Source organism: Natator depressus, chromosome 9 (genome assembly GCF_965152275.1).
Source record: "Natator depressus isolate rNatDep1 chromosome 9, rNatDep2.hap1, whole genome shotgun sequence".
In the NCBI taxonomy this organism is placed as follows: Eukaryota; Metazoa; Chordata; order Testudines; family Cheloniidae; genus Natator; species Natator depressus.
The window spans coordinates 33066622-33079075 of NC_134242.1; the positions used below are offsets into that span (position 1 = coordinate 33066622).

General features: G+C 38.8%; 1 protein-coding gene across 2 annotated transcripts in view; it reads left to right on the forward strand.

Annotated features, from left to right (window-relative positions):
• The window catches only part of DNER (delta/notch like EGF repeat containing), a 267056-nt gene that overhangs the window by 110517 nt on the left and 144085 nt on the right, over positions 1 to 12454 (forward strand). For both annotated transcript variants that reach the window (XM_074963860.1, XM_074963861.1), the window contains exon 2: positions 9663 to 9959. In XM_074963860.1, coding sequence (XP_074819961.1) covers positions 9663 to 9959 — 297 coding nt within the window. The remainder of the gene's footprint in view (positions 1 to 9662; positions 9960 to 12454) is intronic.

The window sequence follows — 12454 nt, forward strand, 5'->3', positions numbered from 1 at the left end:
CCAGGGCAGAGAGTACGGGGACAACTTGGAGCTTGACAAAGGGGAACAATAAGAAAGGTCAGAGTTATGTAGAGTTTGAAGATGGTGATAAGAAGCTTACATTTAATTGTGATCAAATGACTAGAAAGGATGAGTTTAGAGACAGAATTTTATATGGGTGGAAGGGGCAATGTGTTTGGGACACCAGAGAGGAAGATTTGCCATAATTAAGACTGGCTATACTGAGGGCCTGAATGAAAGAGAGGGCTACATGGATAGAAACGGATGGATCTTGGAGATGTTGGGAAAGAAGTAGTAATAAGATTTAGAAATGGTCCAGATTTGTGGGAAAAAGAGGAAGAGGAGTTCCAACCTGTTGGCCTGAAGGATGGAGAAGATGGTGGTATAGTTGACAGTGATAGAAGAGGAAGAAATTATATGACATAAAAGAGGTAATTGAAATTGTTGAGCATCAAGTAGTTTTTCCCCAAAATTACTAAAAATATGTACTTTAGAGGAACAAGAAATGCTCTTACTATTTGTTTCTCTTATTGCCTGTTCAGAGATGTGACTCCCTCTATTTTAGTCTCAGGGGTTCTTTTACATACTTTAGGAGAGACCACAATTAAAATCAAGCAAAATAATTACAGTTATTAACCATGGCTGTTTTATTTTTAAAGGAAGGAAAAGAAAATATTAAACAAAACAGAACATAAATGCTAAACACTGGTTACTTCACAGAGAAATGTACTGAAAAGATTTTAACTCGAGAGCTCTTAACAGAGTGAAATGCCTCTGGGGCACTTTTTTCTTGGTAAATTAAGACCAAGATCTTATTTCCCAAAATTATTATGAATTCAATCTTAGTATATCATTGATAACTATAACTGTTTATAGATGGGTAAAATAATGTGTTTAAGGGAAGGTGAGTCTTGTTTGGTTTATCCAGGATAACAAATAGTTTATAAATGGGCAAAGGTCTTAACTAAATCCTGCGAAATCAAAGAAAATATTTAAATCAGTTTGTAACAGTGTCACGCACCACCCACCTCTTGCGAGTGCCCCTTTTGGTTGGGTGTGTCTGCAGTCTTTAAATAGTCTTGACCCTGGTATTGGGGCGAACCCCCAGGGTTTTCTCCCTGGAGGCAATGGTTTCACCCTCTCTGGTCTGTTCTGGCACCAGCTCTCCAGCTGAGCCACTAATTAGTTCAGATCCCCTTCTGGGGGTTTATTGCTGTCCAATTGTAGGTCATTTCCCCAGTGGCTTATGGAGGGGGAGGGACCGGGCCTTCTCACTACTCTGGGACCCTAAGAGTAGCAGCTGTGTGCCACTGTGTCCTGTTAATGAAACTGCTTTCAGTTCCCACAGCCCCAGCTTTCACCAAAGCTTCACCTTTACTGAGGGCTTTTCTATTTTCAGGCCCAGCAGCCAGCCAGGAGCGCTTCCTTACTTCCCAGTTCCTGCCAGCACTGAGCTGTCCGTGGTGCTGAAGTTCTCTTTGGCCAGTGAGGAGCACCATTTGCACTCCTCTGGCTCCAGCAAGGAACTGACTCTCGTCTGCACTTCAGCACCTTGTATATTAGCCTGCAACCCTCTGATGGGCAAGCCCCTTGGAGCCTACCCCTGATTGGTTGCTTTCCTGCACAGTCTCTCTAGGCCACTTGGAGAACTTGGCTCCTCTGCTCCTTTTCTGGGATGGGTGTGGCAGGATCCTGAGGCCTTCAGCAGGGGGCCTCCAGGCCTAGTCCACCTCATCACACAGTTTTGTAGGAGAAACTATTTAAAGAGCTGTCTTAAGATAGGTCAGTTAATGAATATTAAATATCTTAAATCCAATTCCCGCTATTTCTCTGTTTACCAAAGTTTAACCCATCTGCTGTCCAGGAATACGTGGCCTAAACAATTGGGTTAGCAGGAGATACTGTTAGTATCTTAAGTTTCAATAACATTTTAGTATTCCAGTAAAATCATTACAACTTTTTAAATCGAGTCCCTGGGCAATACTTTAGCTACTTCCATCTTACCATGCTGAGGTCTTGATAATGTCATGTGGGCCAAAAGATTGCCTTTTGCTGCCGCTGTGTTGCTGATTTCTTCTTTTTCTTCTTAGCTGTCTTCTCTTGCAGCTTGCTTGTAGAGATGTACAGGATGAGTTGTGTTGAATACTGTGAAGTCAAGAAGAGTTGTAGAGTGAGTCCTGCTGGAGAATCACTCCAAAGCTTTTATATCCCCACCTCCAATTTCATGAAATCATAGGAAAACCTAATTCAGACTTGTTTAGATTCAAAACTGACGCTGTCATCTTTCCATTTCTCAATGCCTTTGTGGGTTGGCTTTCATTACACCTTCAGCTCCTGAATAGACATGCTGCTTAATTAATATGCAACACGCTTCTAATTGCCTTTGTTCTTTTATGATACAAGGTGGGTGAAGTAGTATCTTTTGTTGGACCAACTTCTGTTGGTGAAAGAGACAAGCTTTGAAAGCTTATACAGAGCTCTTCTTCAGGTCTTTTGTGGCTCGTAAATTTCAGGTAATCTTTAGAGTTCTAACTCTTTCTTCATTTAATCCATTTTCTAACATATTTCTTCAGTTTCATCAGGATTCAACAGGATTTGAAATTCTGATTTCAAAAAGTATAAACACTTTTTTTCAGTTCTTGAAATAGTATTTTAAAATTAAATAATTATTAGAGAGAGTCTTCAGACTGGAATAGTTGTTCAATGAGTTGTCCTTTCTTAACGTTTTTGAAGGGGTTATTCTTGTTCTTCTGAGTTTGGTGACAAGCTTCTTAAAGTTGCCAAATAATTCCCTAATTAATATAAATATTCTATTTGTATTAGTCATCAGTATTCTTTTATTAATAATCAGCTTAGCAAGGTCATTAGATCCCATTTTGGTTCACAAAGCATTTTACCATTTACATAGCAATGGCATTAGGAAATTACATGAGATCTGCATTTAGCTATCATATTTGCAAATATGCATTTCACAAAGGCTTACCATCTCAGCATTTCAGAAAAACAGAGGTATCTTACAAAATATTTCTCAACTATATATGTTTTTCTTAGTGTCAAGAATAAAGATTTTAGAGTGATTTTAAAAGAATCTTTTTACCAACTGGTTTACAGTTCTGATAATACATCCCTAGGCATGATTGCTTTTGAAGTCAGAGCCTACCTTTGTAAGATCTATTGTTTGAGATTAAATCATCTTTGCCAACTGATGTTTTAGTCTAGAGAAGTATCCTGGGTTGTAATAAGACTCTGTCTTTTGACCCAATGCTCCTTAGTTATGACCTGTCAGAGCATTCACAACTTGCATCTAAAACTTCTTATTAAATATTTCATACAAAACACAAATTTCAATAAACAGTGATACTATTTTTAAAACAGAGCATCAAAGCAAATACTATCGAATTATAGTGAAATTGGAATTAAAAAAGCTGCATCTTAGGGTTTGTATAAACACATTTGGGTGTAATAAACGTGGTGTTGTATTCCTTAGCACTTGAGGAGTTTGTCACGTTGAAAGACAACAGAATTCCTAATAATTTCCTTAGCTGGGACATTTCATAGAATTAAATAAACAAAAATATAAACTTGTGAGATTTTTTTCTCCAGGCATTATATGTATGAAAGTAATGATAAATATCCCCTAAAAATCAGTAAAGGCACAGGCAAGTTTGTAATGATCTAACATAAGAATACGTTATAATAATTTATTAATACTGTTTTTGCTTTAATATGGAGATATCTCACCACAAATGGAAAAGATTTCGGAGAGGAGTTAAGGAGTTTGGTTCTGGCCATGTTCAGTTTGAGATGACAAGATATCCATGAGGTGGAATCAGAGATACAAGCTGAAGTATGAGATTAAACGAAGAAGATAGTTTAGACTACCAGATACTTTGAAACAGGAGCCTCAATGTATCTCCTTAAACAGGCATATACACAATAAATACTTGAAAATAACTGAGAAATTTGATTAAAACTAATCCTAATAGTTTGGTGGTGATTGTAGTGAGCTAAATGAGCATATCTGTTTTGAGTTGGCTGAGATTCTTATTTATTTCCCACAATTCCTAGAAAACAGTTTACTTCTGTTACTGTCGCTCTGCTGTTGCTTTTCACATAAATGGTATTGGAGTCTCAGCGCTACAAAAGATACACAGGTATAAAACCCTTTACTCTAAAATCATCCTGGTATATTCCAAAGGGAATGCTGGGGAGTGAAATGTAATGTAGCTGTCAAACAACTGGAGTTTGGGATATGATGTATCTTGGGTCCATGGTACATCTAGCAAGAAACAAAAGGTACAAATGATCATAAATAAAAGAAACAATAGTGAGGTTGCTTCCTTCCATACACTGAAAAGTAAAACAAGTTTTTTCTCAAAAGCCCAACACAACAATTGTGCATCAGTATTAGAATTACTGTAAATAAGTGAACCGGCAGAATTTTCTGTAAGAAAAACAAGTAATATGATAGCAGCACAGGGTATAAATCTCATGGAGAGTTAGTTTGACCCTAACCGTATAGAAATCTTTCCATGTTTTCTAACAACTGAAAACCCCAGCAGCATTAGTTTAAAGCATGCAGAGCTTCATTGCTTCAGTTTACTGCAAATGTAAAAATGTAATCCCCTATGGCAGTTACAGAAACAACTCTTTTGTGGTTTTCCTGCTGATTGTGCTGATGTGCCATGCTTCAGCCAGGATTTTCCAGCCCGCACGCAGAATACAATAATAAAAATGCTTAATATGTGAAGTATTACGCATTCAAAGTGTTTTACAAAAATTAGCTAATTAATCACTTCAGTGTCCCTGGTGTCACTGTACTTCAAGAACTTTCTAGAAAGTAGTGTCCATTGGGGTCACATTTGTCCCGCATGTGATTTGAAGTTTCAGTGCTCAAAGGACACATTAATTGACTTTGTCAGGTTTAGATCGCAGATTGGGACAAACTCATGGATCAGGGAAGGTAAATTCACCAGGCCTTTACTGCAGTCCCTAATGGAACACAGTGGAGTTATCAATGGATGGTATTCTGAGATGGCAGACAGATGCACTTTGGCTGTAGACAGAGAGATTGAAAGACTGTATGTACTGAAAATAGTCCAAAATAGATTATATAGAAACAGAAGGAATAGTGCAGTGGTTTGAGCATTGGTCTGCTTAAACCCAGGGTTGTGAGTTCAATACTTGAGGGGGCAATTTAAAGATCTGGGGCAAAAATTGGGGATTGATCCTGCTTTGAGGAGGGGGTTGGACTAGATGACTTCCTGAGGTCCCTTCCAACCTGATATTCTATGAGAACGCAGAGGCAGATTGCTTTCTACTGCCCTTAGGGAAAACCTTTCCCAAATCTGAGAATAATATTTCAGTGTAGATGGCTTCCAAATTGGTAAGATTTTCTGCAATTCTGCAGAAGAGGCTAGGGCAGAGTTAGTCAGGATTCCATAATCCAGGTTCTGAGGGGAATGGTTCTGGACTGGGATGTAGAATGAAACCGTTTTATTTCCCCAGGAGGTCTGATGACACTGGTAAAGGATAAGGACGTTCCCATGAGAGAGTCAGGAGAACAGAGTACCAATACATTGTTTAGCCCACACCAGGGCAATCATTATGACCAAAGATTTGTCTTCTCACAACTTTGATGACAAGTGGAATCAGTGAAAAAGTATAAATAAGTCTTTTGTTTAATTTTAACAGTAATGTGTTTGTGATTGAATTTATCAGTCCTTGGTCTGACACAACACCAGAGGCATTTTGCATTGTTGCTTATTTCAAAGAGATCCTTTGATGCAAAGCTCCACTCCTTCAATAGTAGGTCTTATAAGTTCTGTTCTTGTCTGTGGCATTGGGATCAGAGCATGGGAAGAGAAAGGGACACTTTTGGAACCACGTGGTGGGAACTGATGTCTCTCATCTATGCATATGTCCCCAGAGTCTGTACACTGCTGCTCCTTTTATTTCTGGAGCCAAGCTGGGATTAGAGACTTGGGATCCTTTCATTGCTACGCTGTTTCTTTCCCTTGTGGATGAGAGTAGAAATGATGCTTCCAGAAAGGATAATCCTGACCAGGGGCCTGATAAAGATCTACAAGTAGATCAACAATGGCAGAGTCTCCCACTTAGGTCAGGTCTTCCTTGGGATGAAGGAGGCCTCCAGCATTGAGGGAGTTTGTCTGGAGTGGCTCACGACAAAGAGTGCTAACCTCAGGGGGGACTGTCAAAAAGCAGGGCAGATGCCCCAAACTGGTTGTATGTACTGTTGTTAGATTTCACCAACCCAGTAACAAATGTGAACTCCCAAAGTACTACAGTAATCTTACAATGGAGTCACAGACAGTACCCTTGGACACTCCAGGTGATTTTACCACCTAGGACTATGTGACAAATAGTCACTTACACCAAAGGTCACTCAATATTCAGGTTGCTTCCAGTTCCAAGAGACCAGTCACTCACCCCAGATCAATTTGTACCTTAGATCACACACCAAAGACAATGCTTGTAGCCAATCCTGTAATAAACTAACTACAGTTTTATTAACTAGGAAACAGACATAAGAATTATTTACAGGTTAAAGCAAGCAAGCATATCTACACAAAGGAATTTCAATCTGTGATTTAAAAGGTGACAGTTGTAATAATCTGTCAGTTCAAAATGTCTTTCAGGGCTAACCCATGCCAAGCAGCATGTGGATCTCTTTGCTAATGTTTAGGAATCTTTTCCCCTCAGAATCCAGACAGCATGAAAGAGATTCAATTTCTCCTTGTCAGGGATTTTTATCCCCTCCACTCCAGCTTCCAGACTGATGGGATTAATTCATGCATAGATCTCTCCTTCCTGGAGGGAGTTAGGAATGCAATCAACAGGGTCTCTCTCCTTTGATGCTGCAAAATACCCCACTGGTCTTCAGTGGGCCATCTTGTATGCAGGACAAGTCCTGTACCTTTATTAATGCTTCATTTCCTGTTTGGTGAGTCAGAATTACAGAAGTTTACAATGCAAACACTCAATATAACTTTAAACCATGGGCTGCAGAGGTTAGAAGTGAGATCAATACATGCAGCATCAAGTATTTTATGAAGTCTAAACAATAAACACATTCTTATCAACTTAACATCTAATATCTATTTTGATAATGCTAACTCACAGGTAAACAAGACTGGTTTCCAGCAGTGAGGCTTGGGGCTTGGCATGAGCTGGCACCTGGTCTGCCAACATCACAGAGTTGTGCCATACAAACTCGACTTACCTTCAGCTAAGAGTTGAAATACTTAAATGGGGTACTGTGAGGAAGCTTTCACTGCTACTGATGGTGCAATACCTAACAGAAGAAGCAATGGAATCCGGGGACTGGGCTGCCAGAACAGGAATCTGGAGGAGGCCTGGCTTCAATTCCTAGCTCAATCCGTGACCTATTGTGTGTCCTCGGGCAAGTCACTTCACCTCCTGTGCTTCAGTTTCCTCATATTTAAATTGGAGACTACGATAGGTCCCACTTGTTGTAAGGGCTTTGAAAATCTACAGATGGAAAAATGCTCAATATTATTATTTTTTTCTTTTCTTCTCTGACTGTCCACCTGACCTCTTTTACAAGTACTGTATTCCCTTAAAACCAGAGATGCAGGGTAAACAGAACCCCCAAATCTAGAACTAGATCCAAATTTGCACCATGAATCTATCTCCGTGGATTCTGAACACCTTTAAATTGGGAAAGGGACAGATTCAGATCCAGATTTCCGATCTCCAGGTTTGGGAGTTCCAAAAGCTATGTCCCTGTTTTGACACATTATAGAGATTTCAAGTTCTGGCCAGCTTCTACTTAACAAAAAAATTCTTCCCAATAAGTTTTGTGTCTTAATCAAAAATTGTTGCAGTATACTGGTTGATTCTATTCTTTGATTGAAACTGTTTGTCATCCTGCACCATAAGCATTGTTGGTTTCCCAAGAGATTTGGCATGGCATTTTGGTGATGTTGAAGAAATGATTAATAAAATTGACTTCAGAGAAACAGACTGTGGTGGAATCAAGAAAAACAAATATTGATAAGAGGAATACATTCAAGCCTTTACCCATGTGTAAAGCACTAGAAAAAATCCTTAGATGGAATTAGAACTACCCTAGAACTGTCATTTTGTGTATTGCCACAAGACTGCAAGAGAGACAGTGGTATTGAGATACATTTGCCCAGACGTATTGGCATAGGTGTAAGTACACTGCTAATTCTGACAAGACACTGACATGCTGCGGGATTTGGTTTATCAGCTAGGGTGGTCTAATACTGGATGTTCTGATTTTAATAAGTTTTCAAACCAAAGAGAACATGATGTATTTATGGTAGGGAAGGAGTACTTGTGGCACCTTAGAGACTTAGAGACCTTTTCTTTTTGCGAATACAGACTAACACAGCTGTTACTCTGAAACCTGTCATTATGGTAGGGAAGTAATTTTGCAAATAAAAAATAATAGTTGTAAAAAAAGTTTGATGATATATGTAGTGGAATTTTCCTATTTTCTTGAATTTCTTCTATATTTAACAAGTTAAAGGAGAGCAGAAGACCTACAATTCTTTATTTAATCTCTTCTAAAACCCTTTCCATGTAATACTTTCTTAGCTTCTGATTCAATGAAACTAAATTTTGTAACCTGCATGGCAGACTTCGATAGTAAAGAAGACACCTTTATTTTTTTTTTGAAGCAGGTTCATAAAAATTAAAAAATTAAATCTTTTCTTTAATAAATATTAGTGGTCTTCTTGTCTCTCTTATGCAGCGGAGCCCCTTCTTTGCTTGCTGCTAAACTATTCATGCTAGAAATTGCTCTTTATTCTTGTTTCATAAATATACTGTTGGTTTCTTTGGTTTGGCCTTTGGAATGTACTAGATTACACCAAATGGCAGATACTTTTAGAAAACATCACCAGGAGAGGTTACCATCAGACCTTCCTATGAGGATTACTATGATGCGGTATATGAATGCCACACTGCCAGGAAAAGAGTCAGTGAACTGCTGTGGGCTTAGTCGGCCCCGTCCTGCTACATCGGCAATAGATGTCGGGCTTAGAGGGAAGGTTAAAAGGGGAAATTCCAGCTCAGCTAGATGCTAGCTGGGCAGGAGGGATAACCACCTGCTCTCCATGAGAGGAGCCTAGCTCTGGTCGGAGCTGACTAGAGACTGTTGCCTACCTGAGCCTCCCTGAGGCAAGGTAGGCCTGATGTGGGGCTATTGATTTGATTTGCTCCCATGATATGTCTGTTGTTGCTGAGTAAGACTGCTGCAGGTGGTGCCCCACCTGAATATAAAATCCTTTTGTCTTTTCCACCCAACCAGAAACCCAGCAGTGGATTGTTGCGAGCACAGGAACGACCCCATCACAGTTGCAAACTACATAATTTGAACACTGCTGATGCTACTGTTTTATTTACTACTTCTCTGTAAGCCTATCATCAATGAACCTGTGTTCATTGACCTCGGAATAACGGACCATATTAATCCCTGTTTTTTTAATCCTCTAAAATCATTGAATTTATATCGGGGATGAATTTTGACCCATAAATATATTTTGTGGAAGCTAAATATTGGAAAAATAAATCCTGTTTTATGGCATTTCTAAAATGCAGAAGTAAATCTTTTTTATGAAGTAATTAACCCAGATGTTTTTTTTTCTCAGTTTGTTTCAGATCCTTGTGCCAGCAACCCTTGTCACCATGGTAACTGCAGCAGTAACGGTGATGGCTACCTCTGTTTGTGTAATGAAGGCTATGAAGGTACAAACTGTGAACGCTCATTTCACAACCTTCCAGTTTCTGGATGGGCAGAGTCACTGCCACCAAGACAAATCAGGCCAGTATCAGCAACCTTGGAACCTGACATTGTTTTACCCCATTCAAGAGCAACTGTGACATTACCTACTTGGCAGCCAAAAGCAGGACAAAAAGTTGTCGATCTAAAATGGGATGAAATAGAGGTGAGACCATTTTGTTTAACAGTCATACATAAAAAGCTTGTGGATGTCACTTGTTGTTGTTTAGTTATCATTTGTCTATGGGCCATAGGCATATATGTAGGAAGACTGAAGATATGATCCCTGCCCTGAGTTGATAATCCATAAAATTAGCAAGTAAAACACTTGAGAAAATGGTTTTAGGCTTAACCGTTGCTCTTTTGAAAATAGATGTATGCTTTTGTAGGTATAATGCATGGGAAATCTTTGAGATATATATGGTACAATATCTTTTAGTTCTGCCATTTTATTAATAAACTGGAAATTCCAAACTTCAAATCCGTTTAAGAAAAGCAAAAGTGAAAAGCAACTACTTTTTAGCATGGTTTTCTTCTATTTACACAGTAGTAGTAATCTTTTACATTTATAGAGCAAAGGGTCCTATATTGCTTTGAAAGTTATATAGTCCCAAAACACTACTGCAGTGAAGCCACCTTTGAGGTAGAAGATTGCATACTTGGTGACAAAAATAGCACATAGCATGCTGCATAACAGTAGGGGTCTGGGATATGGGGGAGAAAACTTAAGCAAGTATATTGAGAAGTTGGGTTTGCTTTTTTTTTTTTTTAACAATCTTATGAAAGTTTTTTTAATGGTTACTCAACATCTCTGTTTTTATTAAGCTCTCATTTGAAAGGCACAATATATTGCAAGAAATGCAGTTAATTATTCTAGAAAAATAAACCCTTTGTACACCCTGCTGGGATTTGAACATGTGGTTACAGAAAGTTTTATTTTGTAAGAAGGTAGCCACTGGTTACAACATACTCTATTAAAAATGTCACATTCTTTGAATCTGTCAAGGTCACATTCACATATAGTTTTTGAGTCATAGCTCAATTGTGTGCAATACGATTCATGAAGTCCCCACGGAAACTGTGTGTTTCTAGTCTTTCCAGCCCTGCTGTCTCATCAAGTTCCATCTTCACTTTTTGTAACTCTACTTTGATTACAGCAGGCTAGTCTGTGATTGAAAATGTTGTAGAGTTGTTTGCCTCTTTGTAGATATGCTTTGTGATATTCTTACATGGAAGAGAAATGTATATTTTATGGTTTCCTATCTGGGCCAGAAGTTCCAAGAATTCTGTTTATTGTTTTGCAACAGTAAATACTATCTGACTGTTCTGTATCTAATAAATCTGAGAAGTGTATTATATTTTCAGATCTGTTTCCACACTGGTAGGGAGACTGATCAAAAGAGTCTCAGATCTGTCAGTGAATTCTGCAGATTATCCAGTATAGACTTCTAGAATGATAGTGGGAATATATATATTTAATATTTTCAGAGAATACAAATGCTCAATACCTACAGCTAGGAAATGTATGTAATAACTACTTTAACAATACACTGTACCGTATATCACATGCTATAAATAGTTTTCCTGAAGTGTGTCTTTAGAGATGAAAATTTTACATTTGAACATAGCCAAAAATGTGCATATGCATATTTCTTAATTACATTTAATACCTGTCATAGATACAGTGATGACCTCCAATCCCTGACCGATCAGTACGCTGCACGTTGCAGTTTGGATCTTTTCAACATAGGTCAAAATGAACTAGTTATATTGCCTCGGGATTACCTTATTTTAAGTTTTTACATTTTCCAGAGCTAAACCCCTGTCATGGTGTGTTTTGAAGCTGGTAATGTTTGGAAATCAATTCTGGTCACCCTGTTCAAGAAAAATGAATTTAAACTGGAACAGGTGCAGAGAAGAGCGACTAGGATGATCAGAAAAATGGAGGTCCCATCTTATGAGAGGAGACTAGAAGAGGTTGGCTTATTTAGTCTTACAAAAGAAGACTGAGAGGGGATATGATTACTTTTTATAAATACATTAGGGGAGTAAATACCAAGACGGGTGAAGAGCAATTTAAGCAAAAGGACAATGCTGGCACAAGAATAAGTGGATATAAACTGACAATGAACAAATTCAGGCTGGAAAGTAAAAGAAGGTTTCTAATCAAAGGAGTGAGTTTCTGGGGGCAAACAATTTAATTAGTTTGAAGAAAGAGCTGGACAAATTTATGGCTGCGATTGTATGATGGGGTTACTTGTGATGGTGGGGAGGGAGGGGCAAGGCTCACAAGCACAGGGGCTCACTCCCAGTTTGTCTTATGTTCTAAAGCTCATGCATCAGGGTTTCAGCCAGCCACCATCAGGGGTCAGGAAGGGATTTTACTTAGTAAGGAAGGAGTGAGTCCTTTTTCCTTGGGGGAAAGTGAATTTGTTTTGGTCTGCTTTTTGGTAGATTGTTTGCTGTTTGTATTTCGCATAGTCTGTTTGGGGGCTGTGTATTGTGACTGAGCTGGAGGCCTCCCAGATGAGTGTGCACTAGAGATTTTCTGTCTTTGATCACTGATGGTGGACAGATAACTGCCAAGCCTTAATGAGGGGGCAGGGCTGACCTAGACAAAAGGATTATAAGCCAGTGAACAGAGGACAGAAAGCAGGGGAG